Source organism: Canis lupus, chromosome 26, assembly GCF_048164855.1.
Source record: "Canis lupus baileyi chromosome 26, mCanLup2.hap1, whole genome shotgun sequence".
Classification (NCBI taxonomy): domain Eukaryota; kingdom Metazoa; phylum Chordata; class Mammalia; order Carnivora; family Canidae; genus Canis; species Canis lupus.
The window spans coordinates 18,064,165-18,091,634 of record NC_132863.1 but is presented as its reverse complement, the minus strand read 5'-3'; the positions used below and the strand labels follow the sequence as shown (position 1 = coordinate 18,091,634).

At 41.2% G+C, this 27,470-nt stretch overlaps 1 protein-coding gene and 1 long non-coding RNA gene across 3 annotated transcripts; one reads left to right on the top strand and one right to left on the bottom strand.

Annotated features, from left to right (window-relative positions):
- Positions 1–8,293: 8,293 nt before the first annotated feature.
- On the top strand, positions 8,294–21,277 carry CHGB (chromogranin B). Of its 2 annotated transcripts, none has more exons than XM_072800134.1 (5): positions 8,294–8,543; positions 13,056–13,102; positions 13,831–13,924; positions 18,314–20,049; positions 20,886–21,277. In XM_072800134.1, the coding sequence occupies exons 1-5, from the start codon at positions 8,495–8,497 to the stop codon at positions 20,967–20,969; spliced, it is 2,010 nt and encodes a 669-aa protein (XP_072656235.1). In that variant the 5' UTR covers positions 8,294–8,494; the 3' UTR covers positions 20,970–21,277. The 2 variants fall into 2 exon arrangements, with proteins under 2 accessions (XP_072656235.1, XP_072656234.1); XM_072800133.1 differs by having other exon boundaries at positions 8,341–8,543; positions 13,059–13,102.
- On the bottom strand, positions 9,713–21,771 carry LOC140618132 (uncharacterized). Its single transcript, XR_012018335.1, has 3 exons — positions 15,756–21,771; positions 14,381–14,518; positions 9,713–13,337 (listed from the first exon to the last, which is right to left on the bottom strand). It is a non-coding gene; the product is annotated as an uncharacterized lncRNA (long non-coding RNA).
- Between the last annotated feature and the right edge of the window lie 5,699 nt (positions 21,772–27,470).

The following is a 27,470-nucleotide window of genomic DNA, read 5'->3' as shown; positions in this document are numbered from 1 at the left end:
AAGAAATATGTGGCCTAATGCTGAACTCTGTGTATCTCTTCTCACAGAGGTTGAGTGAGACCCAAAGACTCAGGCAAGGTTGATTCCACAGGCACAGGGTAAAGAGTGTGAGTTGTGGACAGAGGAGAAGGCAGTCAAAAGACATCTTCCAGATCCTACCTCAGTGGAGGGTGGGCCAGATGCTATCAGGGTTACCAGAGATTAAAACAAATAAAAAAGACTTGTACCCTCTTTCCAGGAGTTCTGGAAGGTCTTCCAAACCATCATCCACTCTGCAGTGTTCACATAAATGTCCACTTCAGCAGCAGTCCCCAACTCCAAAAATGTTACCATGGGAGCTATTGCTTTTATGTGCACCAAGCAGAGTTGGTTCACTGAGTGGGCCATGGCTCTCAGGTAATGTGTGAGCTGAGAGATCCTGAGAAGGTTCTTAACTGAAGTGGGTTTCTGGGGGACCTCTGCACTGTGCTGAAATTCTACTCATAGATTTCCACCCCTCAGAAATCTTTAGGGACAAGTTATTCTGAAATGGTTCCAGGAGTAATATTGGTTTGGAGTCCCCCACCATTCATTAGCACCTTGTAACAGTATATTTTGTATAAGTTACCTCTTCACTCTTAGATCTGACATGGTGGGATGTTAATCATCCTGGAAAGAGAAGTAGATGATGGAAGCTGGCACATTTGGTTGCTTACTCTAGAGGGGAATAACAAGAAGACAGAGCATGGTGCCTTATCTCCCCAAGTTCTTTTGATTTCTCTCTTTTATCTGGAGGGACAAGGATAAATGGAAAAGGGTATGGTAAGGGGAGGATTGGGACCATTGACTGACTTGACATTTTGATGCCTGCTCTGAGGCTTCTGTTACCTCCTTTCCCCCAAATCAAGAAGTAGCAGCATCCAAGAATACCAATGTGGGCTTACCCAGAGAGCAGAGAATAGGAACTTGTGTGTATGATACTCTGTTTCTTATATACTCTTCCTGGTTTTTTTCTCCCTCCACATTCCTATTTTCAAAAAAATGTCCAGAGTATCATAATAAAACTGAATTATTATGCAAATAAATCATTGCTCTAGATTTTGAAGAATGTTGTCTATCCATTTCATGCAGTCCCTGGGTGAATTCAGGAATTGAAGGATTCAGGTTCACTTTTCAGTGACTAAACCATCTCCCTTGAGGTAATTCCTATGCTGCTCTTACCTATCTCCAACATTTCCTTTGACTATAGATTCAGTGAAGTCTTTTGGATGCCCTTTTGCTTCCTCTTCCACCTCTGGGCTGGAAACTGGCCCATGTTCCAGAAGATTCAGGCTCAATGAACCTTGAGGCTTCTGCTTTAGTCTGCAGGACGTAGGGTACCACTTTGCCTCTTGGGTCATATTCCAGCAAAGGTTCTTTCTCTTTTCTTAAGTTAGCTATGAGGTGTGCCTCCATTATACTCCTAGGGGGAAAGGACCAAATTAGGTAAGTGTTCCAATGCTTATTTTCATGCCTGATTGGATCAAATGCCTTCCAAAAGACGAAAATATTGAGTTGAGAATAGTTCATCCATTGGTAATTTATAGTTTCAGAGAGTACCATGTTTATATGGCAGTATAATATCTTTTGGTGCTCTTACCTCAACCTTGTGAGTACAAAAGAGAGAAAAGGCACCTAGAGGAGAGTAAGAAAGAGATGGAGAGCAATCTTTTAATAAAACTTATGAGAAGTAGCCCACCACACACACACACACACACACATATATATATACACATATATATATTTGTTACCCAGTACAAAAATATGGGCAATTACATCTTAGGAGGTTTGGGACTGTATGTATTTACTTAATAGTAATGGCTCCTCAAGGACCATTATGAATGATTGGGAAATAAAATATTCATAGGTGTAAAACCAAAATTAGCCTACATGGAGTTTTCCCAGAGTTTACATCCACAGAATACATTTTTGTAGAGAAGAAGCCTGCCTGGGAGCTGATATGCTCTAATATTCACCATAAATAATTAAAAATTCTGCATCAGCAGAAGAATGCCTCCTCCCAGAGCAAAAACAGTTTTAAGTTTGCCAGATCTCTCAGAATCACAGAGGCAGAAACAACTTACCTTTCATGACTCCTGAGGATGAGTGCAGAGAGGAGAACCAGGGGAATTCAGCAGACAGCACAAGAGGGAGATCTCAGAATGGCCTGCAGAGGACTGGTCCGGTAACAGCCATGCTGGCCTGAAGGTGGTGTGACTTCAAGGTTATGACCACCGTTCCTAGCTTGGTGCTGGAAATTCCACAAATTGAGCTACATATTTTGGAATGAGACCAAATTTCAAAAAATCTCTATGAAGAGTGCCATAGAGAGAAGGCTTTTTAATGGGAAAAAGAAAAAGAAGCTGCAGGAATCAAGGTATCAGAGGTGGAGGGAAGTTGCTACTAAGAGATGAGAAGAACCCAACAGCACAGGGCGCAGGTCTGGGCATCTCTGCTACCTACTGCTGGGCCCAAGTGCTGGAGGAAGGGAGGGCCATATATCCCAAGCACTTCCACCAGATACCCCATACCCCTCAACAGTTGCCCACAGATTCCCTCCTGCTTCTGGGCTTGGAGGAACTCCAAAATTCATCTGACCTTTTGCATTAGTTCTATCTTATTACAGGCTGTGAATTTTCTCTTTCACTCTGAAACCATCTGCTTTTATCTTTTGGGGACTCCTCAGGATTTCTGGTCCAATTGGAGCATTCCCTCTTATTACTATAACACTCATGTATGTAAACAATGTGGAAGCATTTTTCAATCTTATATTACACATATATCATTTTGAACATACTGAAGTTGGAAGGTACACTCAGGAAAACAGCTTCAATCTTCTCCTACAACTGCCTCTGTCAAATCTCCTTTCCTGATCCTTGAACAATATCTCAGGCAGTAACGACAGCTTTTCATTAACTCTGGACCCTTACAACAGTCCAGACTTCTATTTTTCACCCACTTCAAAGCTCCTCCAGCACCCAGCTGCTGCCTGACTCAGAACCAATCATGGAAAAGAGGGTAAGTCTGGCTCATTCTTTTGTTCTCCTTGTTTCTTTCTTTCCTATCATAACCACCCCCTCCCACAGTCCCCTCCACCCAGCTCCTTCTGGTTTGGAACAAGGCAGCAGATCAAAGAAGACTGAGAAGGGATCAGAGGTCACCAGTGTCCTCTGTAGTTCCCCCAGGGAACCTCTAGATGCTGGCTTGCCCTTTCATAAGAGACCTTTCTCGATTCTTTAGAGTCCTCTATGGTAATCCTCAACCCACGAACCCCTGACAGGGGTGATGCTCCCTGTCTGATCTTTTACAACACCTCTAAGCTACTATCATCAGTACATCCCTGGGTCCCCTTGCTTCATCAAGCAGGGGACTTTTTTTGGGTGGCTTATGACCAGTAACAATCCATGCAGTCCATTTGGCCCAAGGAAAAACTCCAGATGCACAGATGCTCCAGCCACTGTCCTCCCCAGTTTGCAAGCTGCTCCAGCTGACCTCCCACTGCCTTCACTTAGCTCTTCACTTAGCTTAGCTCTTGAACTTCACTTAGCTCTTGAACTCTCAAATAAAATTGCCCTATGGTCTCCTTCCCACTTTCCTCTTCTCCTCTAGTAGCATTATAGGAAATCTTTGGGAGCCTGCAGCTCAGCAAGCATCCAGCTGGGAAATGAGATGTCAGTCTTCCTTCCTGCAAGCAGCCCCACTTTTTGTGAACTGTTCTCTAGGGGCCTCTCACTTGGCTGAGATAGGAAGAAGAATCATGAAACAGTACAGGGCTCCCTATCAAACATATTCTTTCTCCAATCAGTCCCCTTTGCATTTTTAGTTCTCCCTCACAGATGTTGTGATAGTCACTGTGCCAGTTCACTGTGCCTGTTAGTGAGTCCCGAAGAGATGTACCTGACTCCTCCTTGGAAGAGGTGGACACTTAAAGCCCATGTTCCCTAGTTATGAGGCTTCAACCAAAAGTCAGACATAATAAGAAAAACTATATTTAATGGTCTGTAATAGGTTTGTGAATATATGTGTCATCATTCAATTTCCTCCAGAAGTTGACCCTGAGATAAAGAATTTGACTGGAAAGAATTTATTTTGGAGATATTTCTAAGAAACAGAGTCAAGCAGTGGAGAAGCAAAATAGGGAAGGAAAGGCAGCCCCAAAGAGCTTGCTATCAGGAAAGTTCCATTGTGGATAACTAAAGCTTAGTCCCACTGAGAAACTCTTAGAGCCTATGTGAAATACACACCTCAGAGGGATCTGGGAATCTGGGGGAAATCTCAGCATTCTGTAGATGTACATTTGCAGGGCAGCAGTTTCCATGGTACTGCCATTTTCCTGACATGCCTTGCTTTCTCACCCTCCTCTGCAGACCTGGAGTCTACCCTTCACCACTCCCACCTCTTCTCCCTGACTGGCTGATGAACTCTGCTAGAGTAGATGGAGCACATTTCCTTTTGCCACTAATATTGGGATTAACCATGTAATTTGTTGTAGGCAAATATGCATGTACTACACAGAGTGCTTGACACGTAGTAAATATTTATATATGTTAATGAAATTAATTAATGCGTTTGGAGAGAAAATCAAAATTTAGTACCTGTATTGCTAGGTGATTCTGACCTATATGCCATTCACTTGTTTGTTTTCTGGTTCCTTGCACTATTCTGTATCATTGGAGGAATTGTTCCTTGCAAACTACATTGCTCAGGCTTCCCTGTCAGTCTTACCCAGTTATGTTCAGCCAATAAGAGGCACGGGTGCTGAAAGAAAAGGGAAGCCAAGATAATTCTCCCCCTTTCTCTCCTTGGGAAGAGGATGATGCATTGGTAGCAGTGGCTGCTTCTCTTCTTTGTTTCCAGCTCCTACCAGACAATCTTTCCTCCATGGCCCCAGAATCTGCCTTCCTAGCCTGCAGAATTTCCCACTTTTTACCAAATGGCCCATGTTTCTGGGCTCCAGTGAGGACACAGCATTTCTTTATCCTTCCATTCCCTAGGGATGTAGCAGCTGCCTGCATTTACTAATCTCTGGGATTCCTCTTGTTCCCCTATTTGCTCTTTCAGCTTTCTTAATCTCTATGTATTTTTTCCTTATTAAATTCCTTCTAAGGGTTTCATTTTCCTGGCCAGACCCTCATGGATAACCTATTTCAGGAGCCATGTACAAAACGATGGTTTATTCTAGACCCTGGTTCCTAAGGGAGATATGTTTTCCTCCTTAATTTTTCTTTGAAAGCATTCCTGACAAATGGCTTCTTTTCTTCTCCTGTGGTAATAGTATTTTATGCTACTTAAGATTATATCCAAAGTATTATCAGTAATGAAAAAGCTAAGCCTGCCCAATATCGTGAAGATATCAGCTGCTTCCAAATTGATCCATACATTTGATTCAACTCTTATCAAAATCCTAACAGATTTCTCACATGGCAATTGGCGACTGATTCTAAAATTTGTATGAAAATATAAAGGCCAAGACTAATCAATGCCCTCCAGAAGAAAAACAGGGTGGGAAGACCTTTTACATCAAATAGCAAGACTTATTAAAAAGCTGTGGTGGGGACGTCTGGGTTGTTTAGTCGGTGAAGTGTCTGCTTTTGGCTCAGGTCATGATCCCAGGGTCCTGGGATGGAGTCCCACATCAGGCTCCCTGCTCAGCAGGGAGTCTGATCCTCCCTCTCCCTCTGCCTGCCACTCTCCCTGCTTGTGCTCACTCTCTTGCTCTCTCTCTCTCTGTCAAATAAATAAATAAAATCTTAAAAAAAAAAAAAAAGCTATGGTGATAGAGAAAGTGTGATACTGCTTCAAGGATAAATAGAAAAATGAGACAGAATGGATCAGTATTCTGGAAGAGTCTAGAAACATACCTATGCACATATGAACTCTAGGCTTTGTTTCTTGTTTTTGTTGTTGTTGTTGTTGTTGTTTCAGTGACACTACACAGAAGGTGAGAAAGGATGGTAATTTCAATAAAAAATTCTCAGGACACTGAGAATTAAGTGCACGTTAAGTGGCAACGTGGTAAAAAGTGTGACTATATCTCTAACTCATGCCAGGTTTATTCTAAGCTCTGGTTCCCGAGGAAAATATTGGTTTTCCCCTGTCATTCCGCTTTGAAAGAATTCCTTGGAAATGCTCTTTCCAAAAGCTTTTCTTCCCCCCTAGTACGTGGTGATCTAAATGCAAAAGGCAAAATAATAAAAAGTTTGTAAAATAATGAGAATGAAAAAAAGTAAGCCTGAATATAGGAACTGGCTGTGGGCCAATTCACAATAATGAAAAGACTGTTCTTGATGGGTAATAAACTCAGCCCAAGCCCTGTCTGAGAAGCTACAGAATGACGTTAACGTTTTTAACCCTGTGTTTTACAAGAGAGCAAGTCAAAAGGGAAATTGCTGAAACACTGGAATGTAGATGCTCCTGGAAGGTGCCAATTTCTAGGTACTATTGGCAATTGGTGCCTTTTAAACAGCAGTTGGAACCCTTATACAATTTTAATAATAGCCAAAGAATTTCCCCTAGATCAGCACCCAAGGAAGGGCCTTCCCTCATTTTTTTTTGTATCCACTTCTTTCCAGAGGTTTTATATAGACTCTCTTGTGCCAAGAATATTATTTTCTGTTTGTTTTAAAACAATATCAGATTTCAGAAAAATGAGAAATAGTATTAAAAATTCCTATATACCTTTCACCCCAATTTCCCAAATGTTGCCCTTAGTGTTCCCTCTTTTCCTCTCCCTAAATTTTTCTAAAACATTTAGGGGTAAGTTGTACATATGACACCACTTTATCTCTAGCTATTTAAACATGCATTTCCTAAAAAACAAAGACATTCTCTTACATATCCATAGTACAATTCTCAAGATCAAGAAATTAATATTGATACAATATTTATCATGCAATCTACAGATCTTATTCAAATTCTACCAGTTGTCCCACTAATATCCTTTTCAGGACTATTCTTTTAAATATTCTGTGGCCATGGTCTCAGGGAAATCATTCCCAGCTTTTCAAGATGTAGTGCATGCATAAAGAATTTGAGCGTCATTGATTTTCAGGAAAAAAGACACTGAAACTTCCGTTAGCTGTGCATGCAGACATCTGCCTTCCCTAAAAAAAAAAAAAAACCTCAAATGAAGGTTCACTCTATTGCCCAAAGCCTGTGTTATCAGAGAAGATTCTGGATTGTTTCATTTGGTGTTTCATTTGCCTGCTTCTTTTTCCTGATTCCTCATTAGGCCGAAAGAACTCATTTAAAAAATATCCTGGAAGATGTTTTCACCTTCTTCTCGCACATAATAATGAAATACCTTCCTATTTTGTTTTTAAAGCGAGAAAGGATGCACAGTGCTTATGGGATGTACTAGACTAGAGTCTACAAGCAGTAGACTCTAGTATTTCATTACCCACTCCTGTCCCTAGGCCTCTGTTATAAAGGAGTAATTAAAGGCCAAAGGGTGACTACCTAAATAAATGTCCATCAGAAAGGGGACTAGTTAAATAAATTCTAGCTAATACAGTCAATGTAATATAATGCAGCCATTCAAAAAAAAAAAGATAAAGCTGTGTATGTTTCAAAATAAATTAATGCTAAACAACAGAAAGTGGTTAAGTAGTATAGACTCTGCAGAGGATAATTAGGGAACCTGGGGAAATAGAGGTAGAAGGGAGACATTTATATTAAACCCTATGTTATGTGTTCAGAGGGAGAGAAAGACAGAGAATCACAAATAGTACATAGGTAGGTAGGTAGGTAGGTAGACACAGAATAATGGGTAGGTAGACAGATTTAAAACTAAAAATGTGAAGGAACAGCAGGCTTCATATTTTCCAGCTGCATCTTTTGCTTTTAAAGCCCTTATTTCTTTTGCCACGTCCCCCCACCATGTAGTCCTCTTCAGTTAGCAGGAGTCTTATCCTCCGCTGGGCAGTAAAGACACAAAACAGACTTAGCCCTAGACACATTCTCAACAAAACCGCATACCATACACAACCTCAAACACACGTTTTCAGGTTTGGAGGTGGGATGGACCAAGATGACCAAGCTTGGGCAATCTAAGAGGGACCTGCGTCTCTCCTCTCGCGTCACATTTGCACTCTCTCCTCACCCTTTCATTCCTACGCCCGCCTTACTCCCCAGCCCCGCTCCAGACCCCAAGCACCCAGGACACTGAACTGGCGTAAATTTCCTTCTACTTGCGCCGAGGCCCGCGGGGGGGTGGGGGTGGGGGTGGGGGTGGGGGTCGTGACGTCAGTGCTGAGCGAGGGGGCGCCGCCTCCTGGGTGGGTTCCCACCCCTCCTGGCCCTGCGGGCCCGGCTCGGCTTGCCCTTTAAAAGAGCGGGTCCTGCGCCAACCGCGCCACACCGCGGGGACCTGGACACACAGCTGCTTTCCCGGAGCATCTTTATCTTGCCTTCTGCCCGCATCTCACTCACAGGTCCAGCCGCCATCCTCTTCGTGCAGATTCGGGCAAGCGGAGCCATGCAGCCTGCAGTGTTTCTCTGCCTCCTGGGAGCTGCAGTGGTGGCCGGTGAGTGGGCTCCGCGGGCTGATCAGCACCGCGGACAGCGCTTGCCGCGTTCTCTCGGCCGCTGGGGACCGTAGGCTTGTAGATAGATACTGGGGGAGAGGAAGGGTTGGGTGGAAGATTTCTCCTTCTTGCTTGAGATGATTAATTCCCGAAACTCTCTGCTTCATCGTCTGACTTGGAAAAAGCCAGAGGGCTTCCTAGCCCAACCAGAAGAGTCTCAGTTTTTTTCATATTTGAGTTTTTCTGTAGATAGAAACGTGCCTGTGCCTCCAAGGAAACCCCACATTTTGTGCTTACTTGTAAAATGTCACGCTCTCTGCCTTCTCTACCTGTCTAAAGAGATGCTCCCAAAACCTTAATATGTAACTGGAATTAAGTATCTGTTCGGTTTTTTTAAAGCCAGGGAACTACGGAGACACAGGAGTACTTGTATTAGTTGGCACCTGGGATATAATTTCCCTTATTATTATTATTTAAACATGAGGAGATGAAAGTAAGTCTCGTATTTTTTAAGATATCATATCTTTTTCGTAACATATTCATCTATGTGTGTGTGTTCATGTATATGTATGTACAAGTTTAATGTCATTTTGGGGGGTATTTTATAGTTCCATTTCTGAGAAGAGGTAATCTCATACCCAAATCCATCCATTTTTAAGTTATTAATGGAAATTGCAGTAGATATTTTGACTTTTGTACTTCAAGAAAATAACAAGGATAAAATAACCACAAAGATATCCTTGAAGAAGTAAAAAAAAATCTTTTTAGTCAATTGGGAGAAAGAAATTTTAAGTAGTAGATATTTGACAGTATCTCTTTATGTATGGAAGATTGTAGGACTAATCTTTCAAACTACTCTGAATCTTGAAGAAATTATCTCTGGAGATTTGAAAAAATGTGTGTGTGTGTGTGTGTGTGTGTGTGCATTGAAGTAAAATCACTAGACCACTGAGAAGTATGTATGCTATCACCAGATTAAACTGGAGATTTTCGGTGGCTGTTTTAATAACCTCATAGGATATTGTTCTTATCTGAGATTGAGACTCCTAACTGGAACTGAAGTATTGCCATCCATGAATATGAAGCTTTCATTGACAGCAATTGCTAGATTCCCAAATGTAAAGACACAAAATGAAAGCCAGTGGTAATTTATTTTCTTGCAAGCCACATACATTCAGAAATTTCTAACATTCTTGTAACTTATAAATTGCCTATAAGTGTTCTTAAAGAAAACTAAATGAATATTTAGAGTCCTTTCCGGTCAAAAATATTTTCAGAAAGAAATCACTTAAAATGCTACAGCTATACATTGTGCTTTAGACTGCAAGACAGTGTCATTTGTGAGACTTACTTAATATAGTGGCAGAACATTTAGAGATCCTTTATGCAAGAGAATATTTTAAGAAGGGCTCATATTTTAATATCGGCTAAAATAGATATTATATTCTTTAAAAAACTATTGAACTGTAATTCACACACCATAAAACTTTTAAAGTGCATAATTTAGATTCACAGATTCTGTAATCACTATCAAATGTCAGAAGTTTTTCATTAGCCCAGAAAGAAACACCTATGCCCATTAGCAGTCATTCCCCATTTCTGTCTTCACAAATGCCTGGAAATGAAACATGGTAGCCGTCAAGCAAAGTTTATTATCTAGCAAAATCACAAGACTGAAGAAAACCTCAGGAAACCATCTGGCTCATTTCCTACCCTGAAGAGCTTCTGAAGGGAAATCCATACCTTTCTATAATAGCTACTGGGCACTCTAAAAATTTAATATGAGTGAAGTAGTTATGTGACACCCATATTGTACAGGGTAAAGTAGTTTCTGCCCAGATGAGGTTGCTTAATTTTTTAAATTATAGCTATATTTTTATTCTGGAATCAAACCTTAGTTTGATAGTCTTGTGGTATATAATACTTCAGAAATTATTTTCAGGTTTATCATACAATATAATTTGAAGATTTTCTACCGCCTGACTATTTCACTTTTAGAATCCTTGGGTTTTCTTTGGTGCCTCCTGAATCTTACTTTATACAAAAATAAGTTAAACTACTTTTGGGGATTTAATGTGTCTTTGGCTAGTACTTTGCTGTCACAGATTCAGTTGGAAGAAATACAGAACTTAAATGTCTCACTGAGATGCATAATGCACTTTTATAAGGAGACCTCAGTTCCTTTCCATCAAAAACAGGTCTGAAAAAATCTCAGTCAGAGAAACAGGACTGTCCTGCAATAACAAACATGAGCTATAAATTATTTAGAGCGATAAAGAAAAATATTTCTGTCTGCCCAAATCTGATGACTATTAATACTTTGGCAATGTTAGTAGTTAATAAAAACACTGATTTCACATTTAAAAAAATTTGTTCAATTATTTTTTAAGGATTTTATTTATTTATTCATGAGAGATACACAGAGAGAGGCAGAGACAGGCAGAGGGAGAAGCAGGCCTTTCACAGGGAGCGCAATGCAGGACTCGATCCCCAAACGGGGGATCAGGGCCTGAACCAAAGGCAGACTCTCAACCGCTGAGCCACCTAGGTGTCCTCTGATTTCACATTTGTGGGGAAAAAAGTTGTTAGAAAGAAACTGTATTACCAAAGAAGGTTTAATAAAGCTAGATTTTAAAAAGGCACCTTCTAGTTTATGAGAGGAGTAATTCTCTGTTATTTCTTTCTAGAGAATTTTACAGATTCAGGTGCAAAGAAAAAGTGCCACAGTGGGAATGTTCCCAAATAACAGCCATTTGAGGGATAAATAATGGCCCAGCATACTGAAGCCTGGGTGCCAAAGGGAGGACATCTGGATCTTGTCTGAAGTACCTTTTAGAAAGATTTTGGGGGTCTTCTTACCTGTTCACCATTTCTTAAACGGTTTACAAATGATTTTAATATGCTGGATAGCTTTGGGCTTCTTGAAACAATTGAAGTAGATCCCTGGCCATGTTTTAAAAAAGGAAAATTCAGTAAGGTGAGTACATGAAATAGGTGCTTTATTTCTAGATTGAGCCCTACGATCTGTAACTGATTAGAGGCAGGCAGTTAAAGAGGCTTGGAGAGCAAACATTTTGTGAGGAGAGGTCAGGTTGCTGGTTAAAAATAAACTACATTTGAGTAGCTTTCATCTCTGATGTCTGAGAGTTTTGCTCTTGCTCCAGCTAGCTCTTCTCTTGCTCAAGGACCTAGAATTTCCTGCACTGAGCTTCTTCAGCCAAAATAGCAGTTGTCTACTCCAGGGCGTACCAGGAGAACTGTGGAGATGGGCCTACATGTAAATGCTTTAGCTTCTCCAATAGAAAGGGCTTAGACAAGAACAAAGTCAAAGTGAAAGATGAAAGAAATCAAAGCAGCTTGGAGAAAAAAGCGGGGGGGGGGGGTGCTTTGTAAAATTAAAAGCATCTAAAACATCTCCTAAGAGGATAAAGTATTTGAATTGCTGGTTTAAAACAAGCAGAGCTTCATGAAATTTAATTTGAATAAATTAAAATTTATTCTTTTAAAATATCTTCATAAGCCAGTTGTTAAAAACCTATTTGTACATGGTATTATGGACTTGATGCTGTACTAGTAGAATGAGATCCCTTCCCTGCTCTTTACACATGGCTGCAGACAACATGGGGAAAAGGAAACAACACTGATATAAGCAAGCTTGTTCATGCAAAGGAGTGGGGGTAAAAATTAGGTAATTAGTGATATAAGATAATCGCAACCATGTCTCTAAAAATAAAGTGAGTTTTGGGAGGGGATAATTTATTAGAGACAGGACTAGGTAGAGGATAGGCAGAAGAGCTGAGGAGGGTACTCTAGTTTCATTTAAACTAGGTTTTAAAAACTTTTTACTTAAGTATAATATACATTTAGAAAGCTGCACAGGTAAGTATACAGCTTAATGAAGTTTTCACTGAGTGAGCACATTTGTATAATCAGTGCCCTCATCAAGAAACAGAATGTTGCCAGGGTACCTGGTTAGCTCAGTTGGTTGAGCATCTAACTCTTGGTTTTGACTCAGGTCATGATCTCAGGGTCATAGTATCCAGCCATGCTGTGGGCCCTGCGCTCAGCAGGGAGTCTGCTTGAGTTTCTCTCTCTCTCCTTCTGCCCTTTCCCCCACTCGTTTTCTTGTTCTCTCTCTCTCAAATGAATAAATCTTAAACAAACAAACAAAAAGAAATAGAACGTTGCCAGTATCTCAGAAGCTCTCTTTGTCTGTGGTCTGGATTTGAATTATACTGCATATAAGATAGCATTCATTTCCAAATCATGTTTAAGACACTGCTAGGGAAAACATCTGTGTGTGTGTGTGTGTGTGTGTGTGTGCGCGTGCGCGCAACTGGGGCAATTATGGCTCCTGAACTAATTTTCTTCAACTATCTCCATTCTGCTCAGCTGTGATTCTGCTCCTCTCTCCAAATAATGTACGGAACGTAGGGGTAATTTTGTGAGTGTGGGGTCACACAACTTCCAAAAATCAACTCAAGTCTTCCCATTTCTTTTTCTCCTTCAAAGCAGTCAGTTCTGTGCCAGTGGATAACAGGAACCACAATGAAGAAATGGTAAGTTGGATTGGAAGTCTAGAATCTCCCACTACTTACCATACCAAACCAAAGCAAAACAAAACAAAAACAAATGACAGCCACAAGAAACCTACAACATAGTCTTACAAAGCCAGGTTTTTATCCCTGAGGGAAGGGTGGCAGAGAATGTCCTTTCTGCCCTGGGGTCTCACTTCCTTCCTGGATGTGTTTAGTGCCCCCTGAGGGTAGCTGTCATCACCATTTTCCTTCCAACCTGCAAGAAATGGATGTTTGTTTTTTAAGATTTTATTTATTTATTTATTTATTTATTTATTTATTTATTTATTTATTTATTTATGAGACAGAGATAGAGACAGAGAAAGAGAGCAGAAGCAGGGTGAGGGGCACAGAGGGAGGGCCTCCCCCGCTGAGCAGGGAGCCTGATGTGGGGCTTGATCCTGGGACTCCAGGATCATGACCTGAGCCAAAGGCAGATGGTTAACCAACTGAGCGACTCAGATGCCCCAAGAAATGGGTGTTTATTTCTCTTCTCTTGTGAAATCTTGACCCAATGCTGTTTTGCATTGTTCTGTGGAGAAGACTGGGAGATTTCACTGTGGTCCTATAACTCTACATTTCTGCCCCAAGGATTCCACACCAGTCTAGGCCACAGAGCCAAGCCTCTTGCTACAGCAGCTCTAGGTTGAGTTAGTGTGTCATCCTAGTGACACCAGCTTTTGCCAACATGCTTTTGGGTCTCCCTCCAGGTGACTCGCTGCATCATTGAGGTCCTCTCAAATGCCTTGTCAAAGTCCAGTGCTCCACCCATCACCCCTGAGTGTCGCCAAGTCCTGAAAAAGAGTAAGTGTCCTACACTGCAGGAGATTTTTGTCTCTCACATGGTCCTTCCTCCTGCTCCCTCTACTTCACCTACTACTTTACCTCCAAATGAAAGGGGGCAGGGGAGGGCATAATGAAATGGAAAGAATATAGGCTAGACTAGGATCTGGGGAGACAGAAGATATGACTTCTAGTCCCACTCTGCCTCTTCATAGCTGTATGGCCATGGGGAAAGATCTCTTGACTTTCTGGGCTTATTTTCTCAAAGTAAAGTGAGGGAGTTGAACTCAATGATAGCCTTTGATATATCTATCAGTTCTTAAATTCCTTGGTTCCAGAGTTTGGATTTTTAGAACAGGTTTTCATTTGGGTGGAGAGAAGTGTGGGGAGTGCTGGTTTGTGATTAGGTAGCAGGAGTTAAGTATTCTGGAAATGTTGGGAGATGAAAGGATAGAAAGAGAACTTAAAATTATTTGCCTTCTGCTCTTCTGACAGTGAGAAGTTAGAAGCTTGAAGGATGACTTGGAAACTTCTGTCCTCTTTACATGACAGATTGCTCAAGCCATTTTAATGTAGAGCTGATTAGAATGGGAGGTACCGCCAAATGGTGGAGAACTAGAGGAGGAAAGGAGAAGTGGAACATCCAGTGAGTCAGAGCTATGACCTTCTGAATCTAGAGTGGGATTTTCTATACAAATTTCAACAGTAATGCAAGCGGTATCCACTGGGAGTTGACATTAAAAGACCAGTTTTATAAAACTATGCCGTCTCTTTTATGCATGAAATCAAACTGATACAAACAAATCCAAAAACCACTGTTCTCTCCAACAGTCTCTGCTTTTAAATTTTTAGTTAGGCTGGCAAGACTAGATTTTTGTTTTCTTGTCACTTCCAAAATCTCTTATTGCAAGATAATAGTCTCTTGCTATTGCTGCACATGAGCCCTCATGCATAAAATGGTAAAAACAAATATTGACAACTGACCAAAAGACTGACCTGGCAGGACTCAATCCACCACTGGGGGCTTCAAGGTAATCACAGATGTGGGGACCTGAGCCTCCATGAGCCCCATGAACAGTGGGAGGAAGCTTCCCTATCAATCCCAGCTTACACATGTTTTTCTGAATTTCTCCCCAACTTTCTTTTCCAGCCATTACAGGGAATGAATACAAACAGAATGAGTCTTCAGGCAGAGACTAGAGCCAGCTCCTCTGGACAAACCTCACTATCTCCCTTCCCCTTCCTTCATTTACCAGATAGATGCAAAAGTGTGGGGCCTGCCATAGTAGGTCATCAAAGAACTGTGACTGCTTAGGAAGAGCTGTTGAATGCAGGGCCCTGCTTAACTGTCAAGATCAGACTCAACCTTTATATTGTGGCCATAGTGATTCTAGCCTCTGTTATCACTGACTGTGCCCTGGGGCCATTTGATGTCTGTTGAGAGAGGCCCAGGGAAACTGGCTAAAATCAAATGACTCATGTCTATCGGACCCTGGTGACACTACCCAGAGAACTATATATAATGCTGAGATCAGGAGGGTTTAAGAGCTCCTCTGGGCTGCAGACTCAGACAGCAGCCAGGGCCTGACAGCATAAGGAGTAAAGCAGAATAGGAAGTGACTCAAAAACTAGAGGATACATGTCCTTCTGGGTGGGAGTGGGGGGCGGGGGGTGGAGGGCAGATGTTTTGTAGCTCCAACCCTACTCTGGAGAAATACAGACTTTGTTATCAGATTTGGGATTTTTTAAAAGAAGTTAAAATTTGGATTTGTAAGCAATATCTCCTGGTACTTAGTATTTGCCTCTGAATTTGAAATGAGGTAAAATGAGATTTAGGGCAACCAGAACTCACCTCTGGGTTACCAGTTTGTGGCTTCTGCCTGATTCTAGTTTTCTCTCCTGCTGATATGTCTTAAACAGAAGATCAGTTGGAGCTTTTCAGCCAGCTGGATGGATGGATTGATTCTCTCTCCTACCCCTTGCCCATCTCCATCCCCACTCCCCATTCTCTCCAGGGTGTCTGTGGAGCAAGCATACACTTATTGGGTGAATGAGCACTTGGGGGAATAGAGGAGAATCATTGTTTTATGGCGTGAAGAGACCTTAGGGAATACATAGCCCAATTTCTTAATAGGCATAAGCCTCTCTTTGTCCAGGTTAATCTTGTCATCCTTGCAACAGAGTTAAGGATGGAAGGTACATTTCCTCCTTTTTTACTTGAAAGTAAGAATGAGCTTCATACCTTGGATTTACAGATTGACAATGACTATGTGTTGCTAATCACAGTCCTCTTCTGATCGCACCTGCAGGGACTTAGAGCTAAATTTAGGAGGAAGTGCTAAGACTCAGGCACAAGCTGCTACAGAGAGCACAGAATTAGCTGGGAAAAAATAAAAATACTCTGTTACTGACCGGTAAGCAGTAGGAAAGGGGTGGCACAGCGCCTGCCCTGGAAAGCTGAGACCCTGTCTGATTAGGGCTATGTCAGCTTACCTGTGCCTACCTGGACGACCTCACTTGCTTCAATGCTGCACTGGCTCTTCAAAGACAAAATCCCTGGGGAGGGACCAGCTCTCTGGATGTGAAAGGTCAGAGACATTTCAGTTGATTCACAAAACATGAGAATGTTATCATGCCAGGCTAGGATTTCAGGAGAAAGGTACAGACCATCCACTATTTCTTGAGTATTTTTCCAATGACCATTTTTTTCCATTTTGCAAATGTCAGTTCAAAATGACTCATCAGTGCCATTTCGTAGAAATATAACGTGAACCACAAATATAATTTCATATTTCTTTTTTTAAAGATTTTAGTTATTTATTCATGAGAGACATAGAGAGGCAGAGACACAGGCAGAAGGAGAAGCAGGCTCCCTGAGAGGAGCCCAAGGTGGGACTCAATCCCAGGACCCTGGGATCACATCTTGATTCAAAGGCAGACTGACCCACCCATGCATCACTAATTTCACATTTCTTAGTGGCCATGTTAAAAAAGTAAAAAGAGATAGGAGAAATTAATTTTAATAATGTATTTTATTTTTATCCAATATATTTTATTTAGTAAATAATTTTTACCCATCTAATAGATTTGTGTATATATATACTTATAAAGTTTATCTTTTTTTTTTAATAATCTCTACACCCAATGTGAGGCTTGAACTTACAACCCCAAGATCAAGAGTCACATGCTTTTCTGACTAAGCCAGCTAGGTGCCCCCACACCCAGTATATTTATAATATATATTACCCAATACATCCAAAATATTATTTCAATATACAATCAATATGAAAATTTGAGATATTTTGCAATTTTTTCATACAAAGTCTTCAAAATCTGGTAGGTATCTTAGACTTATAGCTCATCTCAGTTTGGACCAGCCACATTTCAAGTACTCAGGAACCATAAAGGGCTGGCAGCTCCCACAACAGACAGTATAGATCTAGACCCAGAGCTATGAGGGGCCTTGGCTTCAGGAGTTCTATATGAACTCAGTGACATAAATTGAAATTCAAGCCTTTCCAGCTAACAATCAGACAATGCTAACTGCATGTCTTCTTTCATGAAATGCTCTTGCATTAAGGAGGATTTAGTAAAGGAGGTATTGACATTTGGAAGAGATAGGAGAGAACACATTCAATTAAAATATCAGTTGTACCATCTACTGTTGACTAATGAAACAAAGATAACTCAGTATACTGATGTTTATCTTCAACATCTGAGAATACGTTGGGCAGATGGGATCTGAGTGATGGAAGAAATGGTTCTTTCTACTGGTATGCGGTTTTCTCAGGGAAGAAATATGCACCCTTCTTACCACCAGTTACTAGGTTACATGGTCTCTTACTGCTACATTGAGTCTACACAGTTGATTAGATTAAAAGGCTGATAAACTAATAATTTAAAATTTTAAATCCTCCATTGATACTTCCTCCTGATACTTCCCATTTTGGCTATTTAACTTTATTTAGTTGGATTTTAGTTAGAGCTATTTACATAAGGCTAACTTTTTAATCCTTACTCGAACAAATATGGAAAGAAGGGTCCCTAATTATACCTCTCTGAGTCTCAATGTCTTCATTTGCAAAAAGGAGAGGCTGAAATAGATGAATTCTAAGGTTTCTTCTGGTTCTAAATTCTAACATTTCATAAATCTCTATTTTGATTTTAATTTGATCACTAGTACCAGTGAGACATGCTGGTTGAGTGTTATGGAAAAAGTAAAAGTAGAGTTTATTATTAAACACAACTAACGAGCTTTCATCCCATTTTCTTTCAAAAGGAGTCTGACTATACTTTTTATTAACTTTAAAAAGTATCCAAGTGATTTTTCAGGTCCTTCAGTTTTGTAGTGCTCACTGAGGCTGGTGCACAATTCTGAAATTACACTTAAGCTTCTTTATTTTCATATAGGTAGAAAAGAGGTCAAAGATGAAGAGAAAAGTGAAAATGAAAATACACGGTTTGAAGTAAGATTGTTAAGAGACCCAACTGATGCCTCAGATGCCAACAGGCCTTCTGGTAGGGAAGAAGCAAGACCCCCAGGAGAGGGGGGCACCCAAGGCCCGACAATGGCAGACACAGAGGGTGGGCACAGCCGAGAAGGAGCAAGTGAATCCCAAGGGGACCTATACCTCCCTGACAGCCAAGTCTCTAAAGAAGCAAAGACACACTATTCTGAGAAAACTGAGGAAGAGGACAGGAAGGAAGAGGAGGGGGAGAAATATCAGAAAAGGGAGCATGGAAGAGATGGCAGTGAAGAGAAAAACCTGGAGGAGCCAGGAGAGACACAAAATGCCTTTCTCAACAAAAGAAACCAGGCTTCAGCTAAGAAAAAAGAGGAGTTAGTGGCCAGATATGGTACACACTCTGCCAGCACCCCTGAGGAGAAGACACACAGCAGAGAAAGGAGTAGCCAGGAGAGTGGAGAGGATACAAGAAGCCAGGAGGAACACCCTCAAGAGTCTAAAAGCCCAGTTGGGAGCCGGGAAGAATCTGAGGAAAGTGAGGAAGATACTGACCCTGAGGTGGACAAACGACACTGGAAGCCAAGACACCACCATGGGAGGACCAGGCCTGACAGGTCCTCTCAAGAAGGGACACCTCCCTCTGAGCAAAGAGGACACCTCCGTGAGGAATCCGAGAAGTCAGACATGGGCATGGCCAGCTTAGGGGAAAAGAGGGACCACCATCCAGCCCACTACAGGGCTTCAGAGGAAGAACCCGAATATGGGGAAGAAGTGAGGAGTTACCAGGCTCCCAAGGACCTGGAGCAAGGACAATATGGCGGCAGAGGAAGTGAGGAGTACAGGGCTCCAAGGCCTCCCAGTGAGGACAGCCAGGAGGAGGACAAGAGAAATCCCCCCGGCTCAGAGTTTGACCACATGGCCCACAGATATAATGAAGAAAGTGAGGGAGAGAGGGGCCATGAGGAGGAACACCACCACAGAGCCAGGGGAGGGGGACCAGGTGCATATTCCATTCCAGACAAAGAAGAAAAACGGTTCTTGGGTGAAGGATACCACAGTGTTCAAGAAAGCCCAATGGACAAGGTAAGGAGGTATCCACAAGGTGAGTGGAAAGAGCAGGACAGAAATTACCTCAGCTATGGTGAGGAAAGAGGTGAGGAAGGAGCCCAAGGGAAGTGGCAGCAGCAGGAGGACCTGGAAGATGCTAAAGAGAGCAGGGAGGAAGCTAGGCTTCAAGGTACACAGTATGGTCCTCATTACACCACTGACAAGAGGAAGAGATTAGGGGAGCTGCTCAACCCATACTATGATCCTCCCCAGTGGAAGAGCAGGCATTTTGAGAGAAAAGACAACATGGATGACAATTTTCTTGAAGGGGAAGAGGAAAATGGGCTAACCTTGAATGAGAAGAATTTCTTCCCAGAATACAACTATGATGTGTGGGAGAAAAAGCCCTTCGAGGACGATGTGAATTGGGGATATGAGAAGAGAAATCTCTCCCCCAAACTGGATCTGAAAAGGCAGTATGACAGAGTGGCTGAACTGGACCAGCTCCTTCACTACAGGAAGAAGTCTGCCGAATTTCCAGACTTCTATGACTCTGAGGAGCAGATGAGCCCACACCATGCAGCAGAGAATGAACAGGACAGGGCTGGCCAGGGAGTTCTGACGGAGGAAGAGGTAACGTGTGGGGCTTTTGTTTAAAATTAAGATGGTTAATATTAATGTCTTCAAGACTACCTGAAATTAATGTGGTGAAACTGGTGGGAATTAATTACCTTGAGAATGTATCCTCAGTAAGAGAGTGGGGACAACCTCTGGGTTTGAGTTCCATTGTCCCTGCCCACTTACCCTACTGCAGTGCTTCCCAACCTTGGCTGCACACAGGAATCAGCTGCAGGGCTTGAGTAATTACTGATGTTTTGGGTCCACCCCCAGGGATTCTGTCTATTTGGTGCTGGGTGCTACTTGGGCATCAGGATTTTTCAAAGCTTCCAGGTGGTTTCAGTGTTCGGCCAACGTTGACAACCCCAATTTGGTATCTTCCTGGTCATTTAACTTTTCATCACTATTTCACAGGATAAGAAGGAACATATGATATAGAAATTAGTTGCTTTAGTCTTCCTTTATCAGCTATTGGACTATAAAAATTCATTTACATCTCAGAGAGTTAACGTGATTAGAACGGTTCCTGCCTAAACAATGATTTTTCCTAATTTGATTATGCTGGTTGCTGTTTCTTAAACTTGAATGTGCATCAGAATCTCAAGAGATTTCTAGCCTTCAGAGTTTCTGATTGAGTAGTTTGCAGGTGGGGCCCAAGAATCTGCATTTCTGACAGGTTCCTTGGTGATGCTGATGCTTCTGATCAGGGGACCACACTTTGAGAACCACTGATGTAGGGTGTCTCATATGGCTTCTAATATCAAAAAATTCCCTTCTATTCATACTCCCTCAGACCACAATAAAATTTATTGATCTGGGACCTCATGCCTCCACTTTTCTGTATTTTCTAGGAAAAGGAACTTGAGAACCTGGCTGCAATGGATATGGAACTACAGAAAATAGCTGAGAAGTTCAGTGGTAACCGAAGGGGCTGATGGCTGTTGGAGCAAAGGGCGGTTTTAAGAAGCAGCCCTCACATTATTTTCTGCCACTTCACTGAAAGACACCATTTATTTACCCAAAAGCAGAAAGTAGAATTTACTGTTCATTCAATGTTTGACACAACTGGAAATGCTTTAATTTATGCCAGAATGCTATTGAAAATATGAATAGCATGACTTGTAGTATATTCTTTCTCTTGAAATAGACATATTAACATGCTTGTGATAATGATTGTGCTGTCATCCTTGAAAAAATATGTTTGTCTTGGTTTGAAATAATAAAAGATTCACCTGAGGCCAAAGCTTCATGTTCTTAGCCTTCTTTGGGCTAACAAGGAGGAGTGTGATTTTCAAATCCATTCTCTAAAGTAAATTTTAAAAGATAGCACTAGGATTTGTTGGTCTTTGGATGCAGAATTGGGGGGTGGGGGAGGGAAAGTGCAAAACTTTGAAGTAAAAGAATGTCCAGGATATAAAGCGAAAGAGTACAAGAAAAGACATCTTTTTCCCTAGAGTAAAGAAAGATTGTTAAATAGACTTGAACAATCTATTTCAAAAGTGACCATAAGACATTTACTTTTTAAATTCTATTATCTGGAAATCTCTGAGAGTAGCCAACTAAGGATCATTTTTCAGGGCTAAGGAAGAGAGAGCCTAGATAATGGGATAACTTTGGACTGGGAATCAGAACATCTGGGCTGATCCAGACAGATCCCTGGGCCCTCAAGGCCTGATTTTTACTGTGTATAAAAACAGGACTCTGATTCTTTTTTTTTTCTTTCAAGATTTTATTTATTTATTCATGGGAGACACAGAGAGAGAGGCCGAGACACAGGCAGAGGGAAAAGCAGGCTCCTTGCAGGGAGTCCGATGTGGGACTCGATCCCAGGACTCCAGGATCACGCCCTGGGCCAAAGGCAGGTGCCAAAACCGCTGAGCCACCCAAGGATCCCAACAGGGCTCTGATTCTATTACTAAGTAGTTGTATGACTTTGGACAAGTTGCTTTCCCTCTCTGGACCTCAGATTCATCAGTAAAACAAGGATATCTGCCTCATTGGATTGTTACGAGGATGATATGAGTACGCAAAACACTTAGAATAGTGCCTGGTATATGGCATGGTGCAGGAAATGTTGACTGCTACCATTATTAACTCGGCAGCTAGCTTCCTATGGCAAGACAGGTGGAAAATTTCCTGTTCTCCTTTCTTTTTCTGTCATCTCATTCCTCACCAATGGTGCCCCCCAAGGGATTGAGCCCCAGGTGCCATAGCAGTGAGCTTCTTGGTAATACACCCTTTCTAGGTTATCTTTATCTCCCTGCCCCACTTCCTACTGGTAACCTCAACTGATGTTGCCTTGAGTCGCCTCCCAAATCAACTGCTTGTCCTCAACTTCTTATTTCAGGGTCTGCTTCTTGGGGACCTGAATCTAAGAAACCATCCAAAGCCAAGCTAGTCTCATGGTAAATATATTTAATATACCACCATTGTAACCCTTTGTATTATTGCATCTTGATACAAGTTACTAAGAAATGCTTAACATATTGCAATAGACACGTCTCTCCTTTTTCTTTATTGCAATTCAGCAGAAAACAAAATCACTTCCTAATAAAGAGGATTCAAGGGCCCAAGATGAAAAGGATTTACTCACTGGATAAGGGAGGGCAAAACACTGCAAAGCACCAAATGCTAGTCTGGCAAGCCACGCACACACACACACACACGCACACACGGCACTGCTCATGAGAGGCTGCTGGCTGCTGGCAGGTGGAACATAGCACTGCATGGTCCTGGCCTCCTGTTGATGTCCTATGCACTAGCACATCTTTTTAGTTTAGTTTGTAAACACTTCAGGGCAGGGGAATGTGTAGGAACAGAAGACCTATCAAGGATACAAGAGACATTCAAGAGAATTCCACCCAATCCATGGTGCCAACAGAGTGCAGTTAGGATCTCTGGAGATGCCATGCCACCATTTCTTTGAGATGAACTCAAGGACTACCTACACCACTAATTTTCCCTCTTTTGAGAAAAGTAATATATGTTGATGGCAAGACATCAGGTCGTCCTGAAAAGCATATGGTGGGTGTGATGGGTTGAACTGTTGTCCTCCAAAATGATACGTTGAAGACTTAACCCCTGGCACCTGTGAGTGTGACCATATTTGGAAATAGTCTCTACAGATGCAATCAAGTTAGGATGAGGTCATTAGGGTGGGCCCATATCCAACATGACCAGTGTTCTTGTAAGAGGAGGGAGATCTGTGTAGACACCAAGGAGAATCTCATGTGAAGACATAAACACAAAGGGAAGATGGCCATGTGAAGGTGGTGGCAGAGACTGAAGCTGGGCTGCCACCAGCCAAGAAACATCTGGGGTCACTGGAAGCTGGAAAAGCAAAGAAAGATTCTCCCCTAGGACTGCAAGGGTGAGAATAGCCCTGCTAACACCTTGATTTGGGACTTCTGACTTCCAGGACTGTGAAACAACACATTTATGTTGTTTTAAGTCGCTCAGTTTTTGGTCTTTTGTTAAGGCGGCCCTAGGTATCTAATATGATCAGAAACAAATGGCCTCTGACCCTTTCCTTCCAAATCCTTCTGCAGATGTAATCATCTGTATTTTAGAGCTCTTCTCCTACTTGAATATTTTATTTTTTAAAATAAATTTATTTTTTATTGGTGTTCAGTTTGTCAACATATAGAATAACACCCAGTGCTCAGCCTGTCAAGTGCCCACCTCAGTGCCCGCCACCCAGTCATCCCCACCCCCCGCCCACCTCTGCTTCCACCACCCCTAGTTCATTTCCCAGAGTCTTTCATGTTCTGTCTCCCTTTCTGATATTCCCCACTTATTTTTTCCCCTTTCCCCTTTATTCCCTTTCACTATTTTTTTATATTCTCCAAATGAATGAGACCATATAATTTTTGTCCTACTCCAATTGACTTATTTCACTCAGCAGAATACCCTCCAGTTCCATCCACGTCGAAGCAAATGGTGGGCATTTGTTGTTTCTAATGGCTGAGTAATATTCCATTGTATACATAAACCACATCTTCTTTATCCATTCATCTTTCAATGGACACCGAGACTCCTTCCACAGTTTGGCAATTGTACTTGAATATTTTAATTGTCATAGTCTCTAATATTTTATCAAGGAGGAGTTAAAGCACAATTATGGAACAGGAGGGGAAAAGGGTCCCAGCATTACAAAATGAAAATACACAACACAACACTGTAAAATATAGTATAATTGGGAGATCACAGATGCTAAAATAATTAATTGACTACAATAGTTACTACTCTGTGGTCCAGAAACCAGTCATTTGGGTATATAACAGGCCTCATTGAGAAAATGAAACCCTTAAAAAAAGTGAGGATGTGAACCATGTGGACCCCCAGAGGAAGGACACTTCAGGCAGAGTGAACAGCAAGTGCAAAGGCCCTGAGTAATGTGGTTGGTATGTTTGAAGACGAGCAAAGAGGCCCATGTGGACATAAGTAGTGAAGTGGCATGGGCCAGATTACACAGGGCTTTGTACACCCTGGTAAAGACTTTTGCTTTTGAAATTGAAAAGATATCAGTAGAGGCCTGACATGATTTGCTTTATGTGATAACAACACTCCAGCTCCTGGGTTGAAAGAAGACTGTAGGGCAAGTGAGGGTACGAACACAAAAACCAGTAAGGAGACCACTGCAAAATTCTCAGTGGGTCACTGTGATGGCTTGGACCAGCGTGTGGCACTGGGGATAAAGAGAAGTCATCTGACTATGGGTCTGTTTTGGAGACAGAGGACAGGTAGGGCTGAGGGATTTGGTGTGGCATAAGTGAAAGAGAGGCATTGAGGATGGAAGCTTTAGGCCTGAACAACGGGGAACATTAGAGCTGGGGAGAACTATACGAAGGACTGGCTTGGGAAGGAAAATATGGGGAGTTCAGATCAGGCTATGTTAAATCTGAGATGTGACCAGACACTCAAGTGGAGGTGTTGAGTTGGGTATATGGGTCTGGAGCTCAAGGGAAAGGACCGCACTAAAGACATCATGTGGGAGTCATCATCATAGAGATGGCATTTAAAACCTTAAAACTGGGCAGCCCTGGTGGCGCAGCGGTTTAGCGCCGCCTGCAGCCCGGGGTGTGATCCTGGAGACCCAGGATCGAGTCCCACATCGGGCTTCCTGCATGGAGCCTGCTTCTCCCTCTGCCTGTGTCTCTGCCTCTCTCACGCTCTCTCTGAATGAATAAATAAATAAATCTTTAAAAAAAAAAAAAAAAAAAAAAAAGGACTCCCTTCTCTGATATCTCCTACTTTCCATAACAGAGGAAGGTTCCTTTAAAAAAAATAAAAATAAAAAAAATAAAACCTTAAAACTTGAAAAAAGATAAACAAAGTCCAGGGTTAGTAGAAGGAAGAAATAACAAAGATCAGAGTGGAAATAAATGAAATAATGACTAAAGAGACAATAGAAAAGATCGGTGAAACAAAGAGCTACTTCCTTAAAAAGATCAACAAAATTGACATACTTCTAGCTTGACTTACCAAGAAAAAAAGAGAGGGCTCAAACAAATAAAGTCAGAAATGAAAGAGGAGCTGTTACACCAGACACCACAAAGAGACTACTATGAATAATTTTTTAAACTTTTTTTGGAAAGATTTTATTTATTTATTCATGAGAGACCCAGAGACAGAGACATAGGCAGAGGTAGAAGCAGGCTCCCTATGGGGAGCCCAATGTGGAACTCAATCCCAGGACCCCCGATCATGACCTGAGTCAAAGGCAGACGCTCAATCACTGAGCCACCCAGGTGCCTCTACTATGAATAATTATATGCCAACAAATTGGACAACCTAGAAGATACGGATATATTCCTAAAAACATACAACTTTCCAAGACTGAATTATGAAGAATTAGAAAATCTGAACAGACTAATTTTTAGTAGGTAGGTTGAATTAGTCATCAAAAACCTATCAACAAACAAAGGTCCAGGACCAGACAACTTCACTGGTGAATTCTACCAAACATTCAAAGAGAAATTAATGCCAATCCACCTGAAAATATTCCAAAAAATTGAAGAGGAGAAAATCCCTCCAAATTTATTTCTATGAGGCCAGCATTACTCTAATACCAAAACAAGGACACCACAATAAGATTACAGGCCGATAGCCTTGATGAACATAGACACAAAAATCCTCAGCAAACTGAATTCAACAATACATTAAAAGGATCATACACCACTATCAAATGAGATTTATTCCAGAGATGCAAGGATGGTTCAACATCTAATAAAGCAATTAACATGATACACCATATTAACAAAATGAAAGATAAAAACCATATAATTATCTCAGATGCAGAAAAAGTATTTGACAAAATTTAACATCCATTTATGATAAAAAGCCCTCAACAAAGTAGGTATAGAGATATAGGTATAGGTATTACCTCAACATAATAAAAACCATATATGACAAGCCCACAGCTAATATCCTACTTTTTTTTTTTTTTTGCTAATATCCTACTTAATGGTGAAAAACGAAAAGCTTTTCCTCTAAGACCAGGAATAAGACAAGGATGCTCACTCTTGCCACTTTTATTCAACATAGTACTGGAAGTGCTAGGCTAAGCAATTAGGTAGGAAAAGAAATAAAAGTCATACAAATTGGAAAGAAAGAAGTAAAACTGTTGTGATTTGCAGATGACATGATTTCATATATAGAAAACCCTAAAAACTCTGCCAAAAAAGAATTCAGTAAAGCTACAGGATACAAAAATCAATATACAAAAATTTGTTGTATTTCTATATACTAACATGAATTATCAGAAAGAGAAATTCAGAAAAAATCCCATTTACAACTGCATCAAAAAGAATAAAATATCTAGAACTAAATTTAACCAAGAAATTGAAAAACCTATACACTGAGAACGATAAAACATTGACAAAAAAAGTTGAAGAAGACACAAATAAATGGAAAGATATTCTATGCTCATAGATTGTTAAAATGTCCATGTTACCTAAAGCAATCTACAGATTCAATGCAATCCTTACCGAATTCCAATGGCATTATTCACATAAAACACAATTCCCAAACTTGTCTGAAACCACTAAAGACCTCAAATAGCCAAAGCAATCTTGAGAAAGAAGAACAAAGCTGGAGATACCATCATCCCTGATTTCAAACTATATTGCAAAGTTATAGTAATCAAAACAGTATGATATTGGCATAAAAAGACCTATAGACCAAGGGAACAAAATAGAGTAATAAACCCACGCATATATGGTCAATTAATTTACAATAAAGGATCCAAGAATATGTAATAGAGGAAGGACAGTTTAATATAGAACTACCATAGGATCCAGCAATTCCACTTCTGGATATTTATCTGAAAAAAAAAATAAAAACACTAATTTTAATTTTAGTGTTTACACGCATCCTCATGTTCAGGGCGACATTATTTACAAAACAACCTTAGTGTCCACTGATGGATAAATGGA

Excerpts from the sequence above, each read along its gene's own strand:
- CHGB (XM_072800134.1), top strand. The coding sequence starts at position 8,495 with ATGCAGCCTGCAGTGTTTCTCTGCCTCCTGGGAGCTGCAGTGGTGGCC. Across the intron at positions 13,925-18,313 it reads TCGCCAAGTCCTGAAAAAGA|GTAGAAAAGAGGTCAAAGAT; the intron begins GTAAGTGTCCTA and ends ATTTTCATATAG. Across the intron at positions 20,050-20,885 it reads GAGTTCTGACGGAGGAAGAG|GAAAAGGAACTTGAGAACCT; the intron begins GTAACGTGTGGG and ends TGTATTTTCTAG.